Source organism: Brassica rapa, chromosome A02 (assembly GCF_000309985.2).
Source record: "Brassica rapa cultivar Chiifu-401-42 chromosome A02, CAAS_Brap_v3.01, whole genome shotgun sequence".
Taxonomy (NCBI): domain Eukaryota; kingdom Viridiplantae; phylum Streptophyta; class Magnoliopsida; order Brassicales; family Brassicaceae; genus Brassica; species Brassica rapa.
Window position 1 is genome coordinate 20387067 of NC_024796.2, and position 20242 is coordinate 20407308.

Here is a 20242-nt window from a genome sequence, read left to right on the forward strand (position 1 = left end):
GGATTGGAAACGACCTCACAGTTCGACGCTTTACGCAGATGTGTCAGAAGCATCGCCCAGGATTTGTGTTTCTTTCTGAGACGAAGCTGAGTCTTACACATGAAGGGGTTCTAGAACCGAGTATCATGAGCCTTCAAAGCCGTGTGTGGAAGATAAAGGCCCCGAGTAAGATGAAACATTTCTTGTGGCAGGCTATCTCGGACTATGTGGCGACGGAAGAGAGGCTCACTTTAGACAATCGGGCACCGATAGGAGTTGTCCTAGATGTGCTAGTCCAGTGGAGTCGATTAATCATCTTCTTTTTGAATGCCCGTAGGCCCTAGCCCTGCAGGTTTGGGCTTATCGGACTATCCTTCCCTTCCGGGTTACTTCCCAAGAACATCTATATACTAAAACATGAACTTTATGTTTTGGAAGAGAAAAGAGGTGGTTCCACTGAGACCACAATTCGATAACTTCCCATGGATCTATTGGTACATTTGGAAGGCGAGGAGCGATAAACTCTTTAATGGGAAAGTCGTATCCATGATTGACACTCTTCAACATGCATCTCCTGAGGCAGAATATTGGAGGAAGCTAACGAAAAGGAAGAAGCAAACGAGGATCATGACGACCCTCCTACCATAGAGGTTGAGACAATGCCTCCTTGGATACACTGAATCCCTACATGTCAAATTAATGCGTCATGGAAGATAATGGCAGTGTCAGTGGCTTAGGATGGAGTCTTAAGGATCAAATGGGTTTTGAATATTTCGGATTACGGGCATGCAACAGGAGCCTCTCAGGTTTGAATGCTGAGATGGAAGGTTTACTTTGGGCAGTTTCATGTATGAGAGACAGAAGGATAACCTCAATACGGTTCGAGACAGACTGCTCGGACCTAGTGGACATGACTACAAACCCAGTGGATTACCCTTAATTCGCGACAGAGATCGAGGTGTTCCAGAGATTACAGGAGGATTTCGAGGATGTGAGCATGTCTCATATTCCTCGGAGTTGAAATGGTCGGCAGATGCGTTAGCAAAAGAAGCAAAGACCAGAGGCTATATTTTTACCATATAGATCAGACCTGGCAAGACAAAAGTGTTCATAGGAGAATCGGTTCGTTTGACCACCACTTGATCTAGCATAGCATAGATAAACAGCTGACAAAAAAAAAAACTCAAGTCTGATACAATAATGCACAGTCGCTGGTGACACTGGAAACTTCATTCATATATGACAACGAGAAGGTTGACAAATAGTACGTACAATAGTCAATAGAGACGGGTATGGTACATGATGCTATTATAAGAAGCAGTTAGATCATGATCATGTATGAACATGTTAGGTACTAGCAATATCTATTAGCTCAGAGCAACCTGTGTTGCTTACAAGCTAATAAAATCTTAAGTTCTGCTTTCATTGACATTTGTTTTTTTTTCCCTCGATGCTTCATGTTTGTTGTCATTTGGATAATACTTTCTACATTTTTTCAACTTTCTTTGCATTTAAAAAATACGAGAGTTATGAGTTTATGATCAATAGAGATAGCTGGAAAATCATCTTTAGTGGCAAATATACATTTGAATTATATATATGTTGGTTTAGTCACTCTAGATAGGAATTGGGACTGACCATCATTTCAAATTATCCCTCACCAAGTTATACATACAAAAAAAAAAAAATACATTCGAAGGAGAGACCTTGGAATACAATAAGTGTAATGCGGTCAAATGAGTATAAGAAAAATGAGATGAAGACAATTGAACATCAAAATAGGAGAAATGGTGAATCATGCTCGAGCCTTAGCCCTGTGTCTATTTTTTTTAATTGTACCAATCAAATGTTGTACATCAAAGATTAGACAGATTCTAATATTTTTTTGATCGACATATATTTCCAATCTAAACAACCATTATATGCTTAATTTTAGTTTTGCAAGGAAAGAAACCAGTTTTTATCAGTACAAAATTGAGTATCAATAATACATTACAAATTTACAATTGATGGTAAAAACAAATTTAGCTAAATCCAAACTTAATATATGTATTACTCCAACAAAATAATACAATCAAACACATGCAAAACAAGAAAATTCAGAAACCGGCACCAAGCTACGCAATGGCGGCAAGATCACCACCTATTATTGTTCACTTACGTTTTCTTATGAATTTGGCTTACAGGTCCAACGTCAATCTAACTAGTAAAATTTTGTCTTTATGGGAAAAAACTTCGCTACATTTTTGACTAATTAAGATCCAACAACCACTTACATTTACCGTATGCAATTTTAATACAAGTTACGGATAATTAAAAATTATAAAGAAAAAATACAAATATCTATCAAATTTTTGAGTATGAACATTGTTTTAAAATTAATACAACATCAAATAAACTCAACCATGTAAACTACTCTACTTACACAACACCAACCACACAAAAAGTAGCACAGTTTATCACCCTACCTCAACCTATTAAAATACAAATCCTGAAGAATAAATGTCAACAGCAAAACACCAACTTTACAAACACGACATCACCTCCAGAGATTTAGATAGAGCAACAACTATGTCCACGATTCCGCGCTTGCACAGGGCTATACCCTTAGTTTGTATTAAAGGGACATCACTAGTTCTTTATTTGGTTATGGCACTGCGGTGTTGTTATGGTTCGTCACAGTTTTTTTTGGTAAATTGTTTTCTTTTCTTTTCTGGTTTTTATCGGTAGCGAAACATCATTTCTTATATGTTTCTCATATGAGGAGATATTGCGGACATAGAGAAACATATATTTTCGACGAAGATGTTGTCTTTATGTGTTAAACTAGGTGTTTTCTTGCACTGTGTACATAAATAAAAAATTTAAAATGAAACTAGTGGTATGGGATTAGAAAATTATAATTCTTAAATAAACTGTATAAAAATTTAAAAATTGTTTTGGTAATAAAATTAAAAAAATTATATAATTAAATTAAATAATATTATGAAAATTGTAAATTATTATTATATTTTTATTTTTTACTATTATATTATATGTTATTATATTTATGATGATTTGTAAGTTTTACTATATTTTTAAAAAGTTACCAAAAATATAAATCAACAATAAATGTAAATGTGCTTGTCATAATTAACTTCAAGTCATCAATATCGTTAATATGCTATGTTTTTTTCTTCAAAATTATTGTAATGATAACACGCAACAAATCACTTTTTAAATAATTTCTAGAAGATACTATCAGAAATGTAGGCAAACCAAAAACTGCTAGTAGAAATATAAAACAATCCACTCGGAGAATGTCATTCTTCCAAACCCACCAACCCTTTTCATTTATTTTTAATGTGAGCCACCAGATCTTTACGAAAATAAAATCCACCAACTCTTTTTTTTTTCTTGTAATCAATCCACCAACTCTGATGTCAAAAAAAAAAAGTCAATCCACCAACTCTTTTTTTTTTTGTAATCATGTTAATCCACCAACTCTCTTTGACGTGAGCATCTATGAAATTTTTTTTTTCATTAAGAACCTTATCTTAAGAAATTATTTATCCTATTAAAGGATTTCCCTCCCTAAACAAAAAATGCCCACCTATGAGACCTATCCATACTATTTTTTTTTTCACATTCGAGCTCTCACATTAGAAGTTAGAGTAATTATTATTATTTATACTTTTAATGAATAAATATATAAAGTAGCCATACTTTTTTGTTAAAATAAATGTTAAATCCTGGTTTATTAAAGACAAAGACCTAACTTCCGGATGAGAGGTGCAGCCCACAACATGCTCTCTTTTGGGTATTTATACGGACGTATACGCAGCCGTGGTGAGCAGAACAATGTGACTTAGTTTGCGCATCACGAAAATCAAACCCGAAATGTGTTTGCATCCAAAACTCATTCACTACCACAAAGCCCACTCGTAAAGTAGCCATACAAATAAAAAATAATTTAAAATTTCTTTGATTAAATAAAAAATTAAAATAATATAAATAAAAATTATCAAAATCTAAATATATATTTAAAAATAACAAGATAATTCATAAATATATGTGTTGTTATCCACAAAATATCCTTTCATAAAAAGTTCAAATTCAAAAACAAAACACGTAACTAAATATTAATTAAGTAAATTCTTAATTTTACATAAATGAGAAGTAAATATTGAGTGATTTCTAACATTTTTTTAATTAATAATGAATATAGCATACAAATAAATTTTCAAAAATCATAATAAGTAAAAAAATGTAAATGAAAGATAAATAATAATTTATCATTATTGTCTTTAATTAGTAATACATGTACTAATAAATAGTTATAAAATATGCATGTCCGCATGTGCGGAAATATGCTTAGTATATATTCATATACATATCTCAAACATAAATATTTCTTTTAAATTTAAGTAAACTATTTAATTTCTATAATATTATTTCAAAAGTTAATTTCTGATGTGAAGTGCTCACGTTAACTACAATAATACCTTTAATGATTAAGTTATTATTATAATTGCGGTTTTTGATTTTTATTTTTATTAATAATTCTTTGTAACCACATTATTATCATAAAAGGAATTTTATAATAAAAAGGAAATATCTTTAAAACTAAAATATACAATAATTTTATATATTTAAAACATGTGATTTAATAAATTATATGTTTTCTTATTATTATTTACATGTTTTCTCATACATTTAAACCATTTCCTTATTTTTAGGTATTTTCTTCATAAAAAAGAAACTAAGTTAGTTATGAAAATATACAAGCATTTTTTTCTTATTTACTAATTTTATATTTTCTGGAATTAAATTCATACGTTAGGAAAGAAAACTACAAAAATTACGTTAGTTAATTGTTTAACTATACAATTTCCTATGTTAATTGTTTAACTATACAATTTCCTATGTTATTTAATAAATTTTGAACATTATAGATATCGTCTAATTATGCACGTCTCTGAAAGATTTGATGAGTAAGTCAAGTTTCTCTCATTTGATATTCTTGCCGAACATCTTGTACTGAAAAGCTGCTTCTAAATTAGCAGAGGAAGTTGCAGAGGTATTATAATTAAAATATTTAACACAAAGAAAATAAAAACTAAAAATATCACCCAAATTTTTATGTTTTAGTTTTTTCGTAAATATTAATATTCGTGCCCGATCGTAGATCACTTCACTTATAAATAAGTATTCTATTATTGTATTTATAATGGTTACATTCTATTAAATGCATGATGTTACCTTTTTCGTTTTTCTATAAATGTAACCGTTTATAAATCCATAATTATTTTATTTGTACCTATAAATAAAATAAAATTTATAATGAATTAAGTATTTTGATAAATTATTTATAGACTCTTAAAATTATTTTAAAATCTTATAAAATGATTTGGCAAGCCTTTATACATGATTTTATAAATCTTTATAAGTAATTTTTATAAATGAATTTATAAATCTGCATACACATATCACAAATTATGTAAATAATTTATAAATTATGTATGATTTTGTTTAAAAAAAAAAGTATGTATAACAATGTTCTGTATAACAATTTAAAGCCATTGTATTGGTTCCTATAATTTTCTTAATAAGGTTGTATAATTATAATTATTTGATTTGTAAGAGGAAATTGATAAGGTTTTCTTAATTATTTGATTTATAATTTTCTTAATAAGGTTTTTTTTTCCAGCACCTGTGTATTCAAAGGGAAGTATTTCAGGAATGCATCACCATAGAACTCATTAGATCGTACTCGTTATTTTATGGTTTGCGTATTATTGTCTCTTCTAGATCTCTCGTTATAAAAGGACTAATCAATAGGGTGGAATCATGATCATCTATCTCATTATGAAATGATCCTTGGTTTCCATCTACTCGCCCGAGACCAGCAAATAAAAATCAACATAATTTTTACCCGGAACTAACAGTGGATTCTCTCATTGATGAAATATTGAGAACATGGAATTTATAGGTTATTCAGACTATGGTAGACCCGCAAGATGTGAAAATTATTGAAAGTATTCCTTTAAGTTGATTTCATACAGAAGATCGGATGGATGGTATTTTACAAACATTGTGAGATACACGGTTAAATCTGGATATCAAGTGAAGCAAGTGTATCCGGATAGAGAAAGAATACCACCCGTGTATGGTCCTTCGGTCACCCCACTGAAGGCTTTCTACTGGAAAGTATATCCACCTAAAATGAAATATTTTTTTATGACAACTGCTGAAAAGATGCATATCGGTTAAGAAAAATTTTAGGTCAAGAAGAATGCATAGGGATAAAATTTGCAACTCGTGTGGAGCTCCTGAGGAGTCCATAAATCATATTTTCTTGGAATGTCCACCGGCGATCTAAATCTGGGCACTTACATGAATCCCAACGAATCCAGATATATTTTTCATTCAATCATTGTTTACAAATATGAATCATTTATTTGGAGAGTCTCCCCATAAATGGAAAGTCATCACTTTGCATGGATTTTATAGAATATATGTAAAGGAAAAAAATAATAAAATATTTAGCAATTTGGATATGGATCCGAGAGATAACTTCAAATTGGCAGAAACAAAATCGTTACTCTGGGCTGAAGCACAAAATTCTCCTGTACAGGGAATGAAATATACTCTAGGAATAAATTCTCCATCGATAGTACCGACTATATCAGGTAGATGGTGTTCTACGGACGGATCTGGGAAAAATCAGGATATATATTCAGGGTAAGGATGGTATAGTACCTTAGAAGGTTTTGATGGATTAATGGGAGCAAGGAATACAATAGCGAGTTAGTCGCCACTACATTCAGAGATAAGATGCTCTCATATGGGCAATAAAATGCATGAGGAATCTTAGAAAGTTTTCGGTAATATTTGCAACATATTGTTTGCAGTTGGTGAAGATGGTTTCGGAACCAGAAGTATGGCTAGCCTCTACAAGTTATTTGGAAGACATAACATTTTTGAAGAAAAGTTTCAACAGCTCATAGATCATTCATATACCACAGACGCAAAACTCAAAGGCCGATTGTCTCGCAAAAAATGCAAAGAAACAACCGTTGTTTGTCGTTTATATGGATGCAGAACTACCGGTGTGGTTTGCAGAATCTACATAAATTTGTTTATGTTGCTGATAAAAAAAAAAAGAATACACGTAAACAAAAATTATTTAAAATTATTTTTCTTGGGCTGTTTTTATGGTCAAAGTCTCCTTAAAAAAATTTCCAATAACTTTTCACAATATCCAAAGGAGACGAAGCAAAACGGCAATTCTCAAGTTTGAAAACCAAAAGGGATATCTACTCTACTTATATTAAGCGATGTAAGACCTTACAATTCAGAAATTTGAGCCAGAAAAACCTTTCATAATGAATTCTTCACCATCAGTGAAAATCGTCTCAAAATGCTTCGTGAAACCCAAAACAATCCTTGAAGAATCAAAGAAACCATACTATCTATCCCCATGGGACTTCGCAATGCTCTCTGTTCACTACATCCAAAAAGGTCTTCTCTTTCAAAAGCCACTTCATTCCACCGACACCCTGCTTGATAAGTTAAGAGAGTCTCTCGCCATCGCTCTCGTCCACTTCTACCCTCTCGCTGGTCGCCTCTCAGCACAAATAAACGAAAACACCAAATCATACTCTGTTTTTGTGGATTGTAGCAATAGCCCTGGTGCTGGATTCATCTACGCCACCTCTGACTTATGTCTAGCAGATATTGTTGGCCCTAAGTATGTTCCTTTAATTGTTCACTCTTTCTTTGACCACAACAGGGCCGTCAATCATGATGGACTTACCGTGAGCCTCTTGACAGTCCAGGTTGATATTAATTCCTTGTAGAAAGAACTTTTAGACTTTTTATATTTTTTATTCATATAGAAATCAAATGAATCCCTCCAAACAGTCCTTTCATCGAATACGGCTTTTCACAGAATTTTATATGTATCTATGAAATCGAGTATGAAATTCTGTTTAGTCACTTTTAAATTGAGTATCTGTTTCCCTCATTTTCTTGCTAAGATTATAAATTTTGTATTTTACATATCCATACGATTGAGTTTTTGGGTTTCAGAAATAGTGTAAAAATAAGTGATGGGTTTGCATGTTTATAGAAAGTATACAAATGTTTCAAAGAAAACAATGCTTATATCTGTTTATTAATTTATTTACTTATCACTTCCATGTGTTTCGATACAGTTTTGTTTTGGTTCGGAATCAATCAATTTCATGAGTATGTGACAGTATTCAACGAATTGAGATTTTAGTCGATTTATTCCCTTCTTGTTTTCTTTGTTTAATACTGTTCCAGTTCAGATTTGACTATAAAAAAGTAACTGAAATTAAAGAAAAATGTTGTTTTAATCTAATTATTTTCTTTCTTTCGTTTTTTGGATTGTTTCAGTTTGATTTGATCCGGTTAAACTAGATTAGACATTAACAAATTGGTGGGGTTTGTGCACTTGGTTAGGTAACAGAATTGGTAGATGGAATTTTCGTAGGACTGTCGATAAACCACGCAATGGGAGATGGCACTTCATTCTGGAACTTCTTCAGTGCCTGGTCCGAGATATTCCAAGCACAAGAGTGCAACAAAACCGATGAATTGTATCTTAAGAATCCACCAGTCTTAAAGCGTTATATCCCTCAAGGATATGGTCCCCTCTTCAGCCTTCCCTATAGCCATCCTGATGAATTTATCAGAACTTACGAATCCCCAATTCTCAAGGAGAGAATATTCTGTTTCTCATCAGAAACAATCAGATTGCTAAAGGCAAAGATTAACCAGGTATGTGGAACAACCTCCATCTCATCTTTTCAATCGCTAACCGCGGTTATATGGAGATGCATAACTAGGGCTCGAAGATTACCTATCGAACGAGAAACAAGTTGTAGACTTGCTGCGGACAACAGGGGAAGGATGTATCCTCCTCTTCCCCGGGATTACTTTGGAAATTGTCTCTCTGCACTGAGGACGGCTGCAAAAGCAGGTGAGCTGTTGGAGAATGATCTTGGATGGGCTGCTTTGAAAGTGCATCAAGCTGTAGCTGATCATACGAGTGAAAAGGTAACTCAAATGATTGATCAGTGGTTGAAGTCACCTTTTATCTACCATATTGATCGGCTATTTGAACCAATGAGCGTGATGATGGGAAGCTCACCGAGGTTTGACAAGTATGGTTGTGAATTTGGGATGGGAAAAGCAATGACACTTAGAAGTGGTTACGCGCATAAGTTTGATGGAAAAGTTTCGGCTTACCCGGGAAGAGAAGGAGGAGGAAGCATAGATCTGGAGGTATGTCTTGTTCCACAGTTTATGGAAGCTTTAGAATCAGATGAAGAGTTCATGTCTCTTGTTTATTTTTGATAACTTAAGAATTTCTTCCAAGTTTCTCAACATTTGCAAACTGCTTATCACCTTATTATCTCCTGTTATTCACCTCAATATGTTTACCATCATTTTTATTGAAGCTTAGTTAACCTTTTAATTTTATTTCGTTTACCAATAAATTGTTGATGGAATAACCAGCAATCGAGTCTTTGCTTTATTTACTTACAAATGTAAAATTCATATTTTACCAAAAATATAATATGTAAACTTCATCTTTGAGATATGCAAAGTGCGGAATATATTACACAAAATCTACGCACATGCCCAGAGGTATTTCCAGTATCAAGCATCTACACGAACATGGATTATCTATTTTGGAGGAAAAACTCTATTATCGAGGCGGAACAAGACAGGGATCCTTTTCCCTGGATAATTTGGTATATATGGAAGGCTAGGAATGATAAACTGTTCAGGGGGATAGATAGAGATCCTATGGAGTTAGTTCGATATGCAGAGAGTGAATATCGAGTCTGGTTTGATGCGAATGAAGTGATACAACCAGTGCCACAAGAAAACAATATGGTGATCCCCCAAGCTTGGGCAATATATGCCTGTTAGATGGGTCTTGGACAGCATCGGCCAACTTTAGTGGATGTGGATGGGTGTGGATGGACAGCAGGGGGAAGGCTCAGCTTATGGGGTTAAAAAATATTACTCGACGTGAATCAGCCTTGCACTCGGAAGTTGAAGCACTACAGTGGACAATGGAGAATATGCTCCAGCACTCAACATGTCAGAGCTTTGGGACGGACTGTAAGGACCTGATTGCTATGCTAGAGGAACCTCATGCTTGGCCAAGCTTTGCGACAGAATTGGAAAAGATCGAGACGCTATGGATATGCTTCCCGGAGTTCAGCATTACTCATGTCCCACGAACGCATAATCAATTTTCAGGTTTTTTTAACTAAGACTGCTAGATCCTTCCATAGGAAGTGATGTGCCGCAGTCCATGGATCATTACATGGAACCAGCTCAGCATGGAGTTCTGGACATTCTGAACATTTCAAACGAGGTTCATGTTTTTCACCGTACCAGACTTGACTTGGATCATGCCAGACTTGACTTGGGTCGAGCCAGACTTAGCTTGGGTGGTGAAGAAACCAAAGACGGACATGCATTCTCATCCGGCGGACCATCCGGACAGTCCCGCAAGCGTCCTTATCTTTACCCCGTGCATCCATCTGGTTCGGATGAATCAGGACATCTTGACTGGTCTTCTCCATTTTCCGTGCCTTGACTAGATTTAGTCTTCTCCATTTTTCGTGCCTTGACTAGATCTAGTCAAATTTATATTTTCTATGCATTGTTTTCCCACATTTTCTTTAATTGTCTTTGACTACAAAACAATATAAATATGTAATCCCTTTGATGAATAAAATCAGTTCAGTTTTGGTTGTTTATTTCGTTTCTTCTCTGAGTGAGAGAGAGAGTTCTTAGCTAGTTCATCGGTTTGAACCGGCTTGTTGATTTGGTGGTCAGCCAATTCATCTTTGTGTGTTGTTTTGTGGTTAGCCAACACATTCATTCTTTCTTTGGTGGTTAGCCTTAGATCGTGGGTATATCAAGAGTTATTCCGTATCTCTTGACAATCCTTTCAATCCATCTCAGTTCCAGAAGTGCCGTTTGCCTTCTCGGATCATATCCAACACCCAGCTAAAGTGATCCTCCCTATCTTAGGGTTCTTCAGGAAGTTACTTTTCATTGGTTGTTCTATTCCGGTCTGGTTACCCAGACCACCTCAAGCTTGAGTAATAGAATGACCGTTTGACGTCAAAAAAAAAAAAAAAAAAAAAAAAAAATCTACGCACATGCCCATATAATCTGGCTTTTCTAACCACTTAAGACGTTTACGTGTGGACAAGTGGCCTCGCAGGTAGGACCATCTTGAACATAAAACTAAAAGCATTTCCAGAAGAAATTCTATAACTTTAAATATAGAGTTTTTTTTTCTAAAAAGGAATTTCAAAATTTTAAATTTGGAGTTTTGAGAAGTAAAATTCTATATTAAAGTTTCACTACTCAAAAATTCAACTTTAAAGTTTCATATTTTTATTTGCATTTTGGCCCTTACAATTACACATCATATTTATGATTCTTATTTTGAAATGCACTAATTGATCATATATGGCGCATTATGGAAATAATTTTTTGAAATAATTTGGTATTTTACTTGTAGTTTAATATTTAATAATGTATATCTATTTATAATATTATATACTAGTATAAAATTTTATTAGTTAATATTGATGTAATATTTATATATAAGTGCTAGTTATTTATAAAAGTTTCATAATAATTATGAAAAATATCAGGACTATAGTATTAAATAAAAATAAATTTGAAGTTAAAGTCGAAGTTTTGCTTTTGGAGAAGAACACTTTTAAACTTTAAATATAGAGTTTTGCAAACTTCAAAATAGAGAATCTTTTAGGAGGTGCTCTAAGGAAAATGGTGTTTTATGAAAGTGATAGAACTAACAACAACATAAACTAAGTCAACACAAATAACTTTTCTCATAGTTTAATATTTAATAATGTATTTCTATTTATAATTTTATATACTAGTGTAACATTTTATCAGTTAATATTGGTGTAATATTTTTATGACAATTCTTTCAAATAGATTCTTTTTAAGTTTTCGTCGTAAAAGACTCCAATGATCAAAATGACCAAAATGTTGCATTAAAAAGCAAAAGATCCTTATACCCTAGATATAGAGTTGTCAAAATGCGTAAACCAACCCAAATAAAATCATATCCAAATAAAACCAGTATTCTATTGGTTATGGTTCAACCCAAACCATTTACCTAATTGTTTGGTTTAGTCTCTAACTCATTTAGATTAATGAGTTAGTGGTTTTAATGAGTTGACTCACTATAATATAGTAATAATATTAACCAATAACACCATAACTCATGTAATTTAAAAATCATAAAATTCAATACAATGGAGAAAATGTATATTTTCATAAAATCATAAAAGACATGTTTCACAATAATATTTCATATTCTCAGCAGTTTCAGGAAACAATAACTGAGATGCCGACTTGAAGATCCCACCATGGTACAAGGAACTCAAGTTTGTTGTTGGGGTCAAAATCAGTCACGTCGGAATCAATGCCGGAAAGTCCCCGAAAAACAGCTTTCAGAAAATACTTACGGAAAAACTTGTGTAAAACAAACGAAATGATTCCGAAAATCTACAAAGCAATCAACGGAAGAAAATAACCATCTAGCTCATTAGCCAACTCGCCATATGGCTATTTGGACCAATAACCGGCTACCCAACTCGTCATATGGCTAGTTAGCCCGCTAGTCTGTTGTTGGGGTCTAAAATGGTTACGACGAAATCAATTTCGGAAAGTTCTCGAGAAACCTTTCTAAAAAGAAAAATAAAAATACAGAAAACTAAAACTTCGTATTTTTAAGAGTAGAACACGACAAGCTCGTTGGAAAGGATCATTCAATCTCTCGAACAGACAATTCGCGAGCATCGAAACAACGAAGCGAGCATCATCCGACTCGCCATAGGGAAAGTTGCAATGATCGACCCAACTCGCCATCAGGCGAGTTGGAGAGAGCTCATCCAACTCGCCCAATGGTGAGTTGGGACCGTGTAAACTAACTCGCCCAATGACGAGTTGGACCGTGTAAACCAACTTGCCATTGGGTGAGTTGGAACAGCCATGTTTAGCTCGCCCAATGGCGAGTTGGATCAACCACAATTCCTCTCAGCCCACCTCTGTAGCTTCCTCCTTCGAGCCTCGACTGAATTATCTCTTGTTTCGTCTCGATCGGAGTTACCGTTGGAACTTTACGATACAAACCGCAAAGACTTGTTTTCTCGTAAAAGTTCAGATTGATCATTTAAAACGGCAACCGTTAACTTAACACCTTAGTTGTTTTCATTATATGGTCAAGTTAAATTGTTTAAAATCGACATCATATCGAAGGTTATATTTGGATAAAATCGTAAAAACGTTCAAAATCGCAAAACGGCTCGAAAGATCTTAAACACGGCTAAAAGCTCACTTACGATTTTTAATGAAATTAAGCCCAAGGTTACTATGACGGTGTATCTATTATTTGCAGGAGAATCAAGTCTCGAAGATAAATGTCAAGTTTATGAAGATAATCATGAAGATCGAAGAAAATGAAATATTTCTGCAAGATGATAAACTTGACTTGGGGCCGAAAAGGAAACGGAAAACCGACCTTGGAGGCATATATAAAGTATGGGAACCGAAATTTGCACTGTCGATTTCCATTTAAATTAGGAAAGTAGGAGAACCCTAGTTTCCCAGAGGTCCCGGATATCTGCTAATACCACACGCCAAGCAATCAAAACACGAAACGAGAACAGTAATAAAATAAGAAATCGTAAAAAGAGCAAAAGATGTCTTATTCCGAATTTGCATATGAGCGTTACAACAAGGTAGAAGCCTCGGCTATGAGAGCTGTCGACGAGATCCCTAGTTCTAACAACCAAAGACTGCAAAACCTAGTTGAATCGCAGCTCAAAATAACAAAAACGGAAAGTTGCCTAATTGCTCTAGGTGCTAAGTTTGCTGTGTAAAAGTTCTCCCCTTCTGCCTCTCGCCTAGGACTCCTTATATACTAGCTCCTAGGTCGGTTTACGCTTTTCCCTTTCTGCCCTTAAGCCGTCATAGCTCTCTTTTGGATATTTCTCAAAGGCAAGGATTCTTAAGCTTTATGAAGACTTGGGCCACGCTTGAACACAACTTGTCCGATCAGAACGTCCTGCGGCCCTTGCTAATCGTCCCGTGCACGTACTGATCAGCCAGTTCGGATGAATCTGGACAGTAGCCGAATGGTCATCTTGACTAGCCTTCTCCATTTTTCATGGCTTGACCAGATCTAGTCAAATTTATCTTTTCTATGTCTTGTTTTTTCCACAAGTCCATTATTGTCTTTGACTACAAAAATCAATAAGTATTGTAACCTCTTCATTATGATATGATAATCGATTTTGACTTGAATTTTCTGAGTTGAAACTCTTTGTTCTTTGTAAGAACGTGTCTTGTTTCTTGTTGAGTCATATCCAAGTAAACACTTCCTCAAATCGTTGGACTTGTGAGTCATATCAAGCAACGATGAGAGAACCTTCATTTGGTGGTCTTATGAGTCATATCAAGCACCATTGGAGTAGGGAATATCAGAGGCTTTCCGCAACCTTCGTGCGACCCTTCAATCCATCCAGTTCTCCATCCGGAGTTCATATTCAATATGTACCAGTAGAGTGATCCGTTCCTAGGGTCCTTCAAATCTCTTCATGGATTATTTTTCTCCAACAATGATCATGAAGATGATGAGGAATCAAAGATTGTACCATCGATCGCCACTCAACCTGAGATATCGATCGACGATGAACTTTTAGCAACGATCGACAAAGAGTTGGAAACACCGATCGACAGTGAATGGCCCTAGGAATGGATCACTGTACTGGTTCGGTTTGGATATGACATCCGGATGGAGAACTTGATGGATTGAAGGGTCGCACAAAGGTTGCGGAAGGCATCCGACATTCCCGACTCCAATTGTGCTTGATATTACTCACAAGACAACCAAATGAAGGTTCTCTCATCGTTGCTTGATATGACTCACAAGTCCAACGATTTGAAGAAATGTTTACTTGGATATGACTCACCAAGAAACAAGACAAGTTATTACAAAGAACAAAGAGTTTCAACTCAGAAAATTCAAGACAAAATTGATTATCTTATTTCGTAGCTCTTATGTCTTATTTATAGGATTACAAGTTGTAGAGATCCAAAGAAGAATGTGCTAAAAATAAGACATAGAAGACCGAAAACAAAGACTTGACTAAATAAGGTTTTTGACTGAAACTTGGACTTCTTCTTGATATAGCCACGACCGGGACTTTGAAAAGGGAAGATATGCTCCTGATATGGGCAAATACATGTCCCTTTGAGGCCTGGTCGAAATCCATATTTTCCCTTAGTCAATATTTTATCGGTTTCTCCATTTGGCCCAAACAAGTATGTTTTTGAATCTTTTTGAAAATCATCAAGCCCAAGGCTTTCTTGGATATTTAGAACATGAATAATCACCTTTGGCATGATCGAATTGGTCGCTGGTTTATCAGAAAGAAGGTTAGCCATTTCAAGCTTCTTGGGTGGTATGAATTCGCGAGAACTGAAGATCACCTGATTTGTAAATGGCATAACTGTCAGATATGAACTCCGTATTATATAATTCTTCTTCGAGGAGCTCCGTAATTGAGTTGAGAACATTCTCCAAGTGATTTCATGTGTAGAAGGCTCGTGGTGTGAAAGATATGAGTCAAACAATGAACATATATCTTTACTGCTTCCCATGATCAAGCCATGCATGTATGTTTTGCCTAGTGTGCTACTCAAGGGCACATCATTCCCTCCCACTTGAAAAGGATTTGACTTCAAATCCATTTTACCTGTATCAAAAGGAAATGAATCGGGCAAAAAGAGTCTAAAGAACATGTAAAATTTAGTGAAGGAAAATTTTGGACAATAACTTCCTTGATGCTATTTTCCTTGAGTACATGCATCTCCAAACCTCAGGCTGATAAGCATGGTCTATGATACCACTTGAAGGACCCTAGGAACAGATCACTCTATACTGGTTCGGTTTGGATATGAACTTTGGATGGAAAACTGGATGGATTGAAGGGTCGCACGAAGGTTGCGGAAGGCCTCCGATATTCCCGACTCCAATGGTGCTTGTTATGACTCACAAGACAAACAAATAAAGGTTCTCTCGTCGCTGCTTGATATGATTCACAAATCCAACGATTTGAGGAAGTGTTTACTTGGATATGACTCACCAAGAAACAAGACGAGTTCTTATAAAGAACAAAGAGTTTCAACTCAGAAAATTCAAGACAAAATCAATTATCTTATTTCGTGGTACTTAGGCTTTATTTATAGGATTACAAGTTGTAGAGATCCAAAGAAGAATATGCTAAAAACAAGACATAAAAGAGTGAAAACAAAGACTTGACTAAATAAAGTTGTTGGCTAAAACTTGGACTGCCTCTTGATATAGCCACGACCAGGACTTTGAAAATTGAAGAACATGCTCCTGATATGGGCCAATACATGTCCCTTTGAGGCCTGGTCGAAATCCATATTTTCCCTTAGCCAATATTTTATCGGTTTTTCCATTTGGCTCAAACAAGTATGTTTTTGATTTTTTTAAAAACTATCATGCCCAAGGTTTTCTTGGACATTTAGAACATGAATAATCATCTTGGCATGATTGAATTGGTCGTTGGTTCATCAGAAAGAAGATTAGCCATTTCCAGCTTTTCGGTGGTCTGAATTCGCGAGAACTGAAGATCACCTGATTTGTAAATGGCATAACTGTCACATATTAACTCCGTTTGATCTGATTCGTCTTCGAGGAGCTCTGTAATTGAGTTAAGAATATTATCCAAATTATTTCATGAGTAGAAGGCTTGTGTTTGGAAAGATATGAGTCAAACAATGAACATATATATTTACTGCTTCTCATGATCAAGCCATGCATGTCTGTTTTGTCTGGTACGCTACCCAAGAGCACATCAGACAGTGACCATGCAAATGAGATATGGTTGAACAACTTAATCGCCAACGTCTCTTTTGAACGGTAGATAAATGACCTATAAATGCATACTTATAAAAAAAGAAAACTCTTGAAGTGGGAGTCCCACTAACTGGGGAATCCCCTTCAAATGTTCCATAGTGACTTGCTTATGTGAAGCTTTGAGTTGGGCTGGTAAATCAGCAGCGGCCGCAGTGGCCAAGGATTACCCATGCTCATTTCCTGCCATCGGCTTATAGTACTGGTTATCCTCCCTTTTTAGCGCCAAATTTTTAAGGTAATTGTGACAACCCATCCTCTCACTAGGAACCTAGGTTCACAGCGCTGTAGCGCACCGACCCCAACCCCTCCATTATGAGTCCTCTCTGACTCCATAATTAGGTTGTTGGTGAGATTCGAACCCAGGTCCTCACCCTTTAACAACACTCCTCCAGGATGAATTGTCACCAATTGATCTGGGTCAATGCGATGATAGCATATAGCTAGTCCGTACACCTCGCATCTCCTCATACGGATATATACTGCGTCGCTAGTACAGTCTGTCTCTGTACCCCCGCCCTCCAAAGCTGCGTCGAATGAAAACGTCTCTGCACCCACGCCCCACACAATCTGCGTCGCTAGCCCAGACGTCTCTGAGCCCCCGCCCACCAAAGCTGCGTCGCTAGTCCAGACATCTCTGGACCCCCGCCCACTCACATAGTCCCTACTCATAACTATATAAACATACATATATAGATATTGCATTTCTTAACATCACACAATCAAATCAACGGTTGAATCCTCTAGACCCCTAGTTCCAATTTACAATGAATGAGCTAACTAACAAACAAGACTCAAACAGACTCAATTCAAACAGACGGATCATGATTCGAAATCTAAACTATGATAGAGAGAATTCTACACTGGTACGAGATTTACGGAATAGACCTTCACCTTAGGAATGTGGAAAAGTGATAGCTATGAACTCCAGCTGCTCAAACAAACTTCAAATCTGAAATCAGGGCGAAAAATCAGGTCAGAACGCCCGTTCGAACGGTCCAAAACGGATAACCAGCGATCTGGTCAAAAAGTCAACCTGCTGGTCAAAGGTCAACCCGGTCTACTCTGACCCAAGCCGGTCAACCCTTGACCAAATTGAAATCGAATTGAACCATCGGTTTTCCTTAACCGGATTCGATTTCAATTAAACCAGATTAAAATTGATTTCAACTCGGTTTAATCCAAACCAAAAAAATTCCCAGTAACCGATCGGTTTAATCAATAATAAAATCAATTGACTAACAGAACCGGCTTGACTGGCCAATGGCTTGACTCGCTGAGTCAACTCGGCTGAGTCACCGAGTTACCGGCGAGTCGACCGGCGAGTCGCCGTAGACCGGTCGCCGGTGGTGGCTTACCGGAAAATCAACGGCAGCGGCGGAGACGCGGCGGCGATGCGGCGGCGGCTTCCGGTGGCGAACGGACGGTGGCCGGCTGCGGTGGCTCCGGCGAACGTCCGGCAGAATGGCGGCGCGTGGAATTCACACGCGATTCTTCCTCCTGCGCGTGTGGGCGCGTCGCGGCGGATCTCCGGCTGAAACTCCTGCTCCGGACTCGTCTCAACGTCACGAACACACTGGTGGCCTTGAAATCGCGAGAAACCCAACGGTTAGAGAGATATCGACGATTTACTAAACGGCCAACATTTAACTAGGAAAAGGCGGTTTGCGGATTACCTAGGGAGTGAGACGGCGGCAGCGTGATAGATCTAATCTCAGTCGACGGTGGCTGAGACAGTTCACCAATATCTCTCTCTGACGGCTCTAAATCTGCAGGGGTTCGACGCCTTAGACCTTTTTTGAATAAAATAATAGACTGGCTCTGTTTAAATAGGAACTCACCTAGGGTTTCCTGTAAACTGATTGGGCCTTGTTGGGCCTGCTGAATTGGGTCGTTACAATTCTCCCCCACCAATGGAGAATTTGTCCCCGAATTCGGCTCCTGAACCGACTGTCCAATATTGTCCTGGAAAAACTGTGGATAATCAATCCTCATCTGAGTCTCGGCCTCCCAGGTTTCTTCCTGAATCCCGTCTCTCTCCCAACGAACTTTAACTAAACTGCTCATCATCCCCTGAACAGCTTTCACTTGCCGATCTAAAATCTCAACTGGCTGACAAGATGCATACAAATTTTTCTCAAGATCATTGGGTGGCTGCTGCAAAATGAGCTCTGGCTCTCTCACAACTTTCCTCATGACTGACACATGGAACACATCATGAAAATCTGACAACTCTGCTGATAACCGCAATTTGTAAGCCACTGCTCTAATCCGCTCCACAATAGGGTACGGTCCCATATATCTCGGCTTAAGCTTCTTAAGCTTCCGAGTCTTAGATCCTCCTAATGTCCTCATTTTCAGGTATACTAAGTCTCCTACCTGAAACTCCAAGTCTTTACAGCGCTTATCTGCATAGCTCTTATGCCGGTCATGGGCTTCCTTAAGCCGAGTCTTGAGCATCTCTACATGCTCCACTGTCTCCTAAACCATTGCTGGTTCTAAGTCTCGCCGCTCTCCCACTTCTGTCCAACAAAGTGGTGTACGACAAGGCCTGCCATAAAGCGCCTCATACGGTGCCATCTCAATACTCGAATGATAGTTGTTGTTGTGAGCAAACTCTGCTAGAGGTAAATACTTTCCCCAACTTCCTTCCCAATCCAGGACGCAAGCCCTAAGCATATCCTCTAATGTCTGAATAGTCCTCTCTGATTGTCCATCTGTCTGCGGATGATAGGCTGTACTCATATGAACTTTTGTCCCAAGCGCCCTCTGAAATGCTCTCCAAAATGTAGAAGTGAACTTGGTATCCCGATCTGATACAATACTGACAGGAACTCCATGCAACCTCACAATATCTCGAAGGTAAATCTGCGCCAACTGATCAGCTCCGCCTGTCTTCTTGATTGCTATAAAATGAGCAGATTTGGTAAGTCTATCCACGATCACCCAAATAGTATTCCTCCCACCAAAGGTTATCGGAAGTCCAGTCACAAAATCCATAGTCACCTTGTCCTATTTCCATTCTGGCAACGGGAGGCTCTGCAATAACCCGCTAGGCACTTGATGCTCAGCCTTAACCATCTGACACGTCTGACACTGCGATACAAATGTAGCCACATCTTTCTTCATACCAGGCCAGTGGTAGTAGCGCTTCAAATCTCTGTACATCTTGGTATTTCCCGGGTGGATCGAAAAAACGCGAATTATGTGCTTGCTGTAAAATCTCCTTCCTTA

The 20242-nt window shown here is 36.8% G+C and overlaps 2 protein-coding genes across 2 annotated transcripts; one reads left to right on the top strand and one right to left on the bottom strand.

The window, feature by feature from the left end:
* Nucleotides 1–142: 142 nt before the first annotated feature.
* LOC103848570 (uncharacterized acetyltransferase At3g50280) lies at nt 143–13939 on the top strand. The gene is made up of 2 exons (XM_009125453.3): nt 143–7799; nt 8449–13939. Exons 1-2 carry the CDS (start codon nt 7347–7349, stop codon nt 9343–9345), a joined length of 1350 nt encoding a protein of 449 aa, XP_009123701.1. The 5' UTR covers nt 143–7346; the 3' UTR covers nt 9346–13939.
* Nucleotides 13940–15086: 1147 nt separating this feature from the next.
* Nucleotides 15087–19518, bottom strand: LOC117131852. The gene is made up of 2 exons (XM_033284727.1): nt 18685–19518; nt 15087–18592 (listed from the first exon to the last, which is right to left on the bottom strand). The coding sequence occupies exons 1-2, from the start codon at nt 19466–19468 to the stop codon at nt 18363–18365; spliced, it is 1014 nt and encodes a 337-aa protein (XP_033140618.1). The 5' UTR covers nt 19469–19518; the 3' UTR covers nt 15087–18362.
* Nucleotides 19519–20242: the final 724 nt, after the last annotated feature.

Excerpts from the sequence above, each read along its gene's own strand:
- LOC117131852 (XM_033284727.1), bottom strand. The coding sequence starts at position 19,468 with ATGCTCAAGACTCGGCTTAAGGAAGCCCATGACCGGCATAAGAGCTAT. Across the intron at positions 18,593-18,684 it reads GCCGCCGTCTCACTCCCTAG|GCCACCAGTGTGTTCGTGAC; the intron begins GTAATCCGCAAA and ends CGCGATTTCAAG.
- LOC103848570 (XM_009125453.3), top strand. The coding sequence starts at position 7,347 with ATGAATTCTTCACCATCAGTGAAAATCGTCTCAAAATGCTTCGTGAAA. Across the intron at positions 7,800-8,448 it reads TGAGCCTCTTGACAGTCCAG|GTAACAGAATTGGTAGATGG; the intron begins GTTGATATTAAT and ends GCACTTGGTTAG.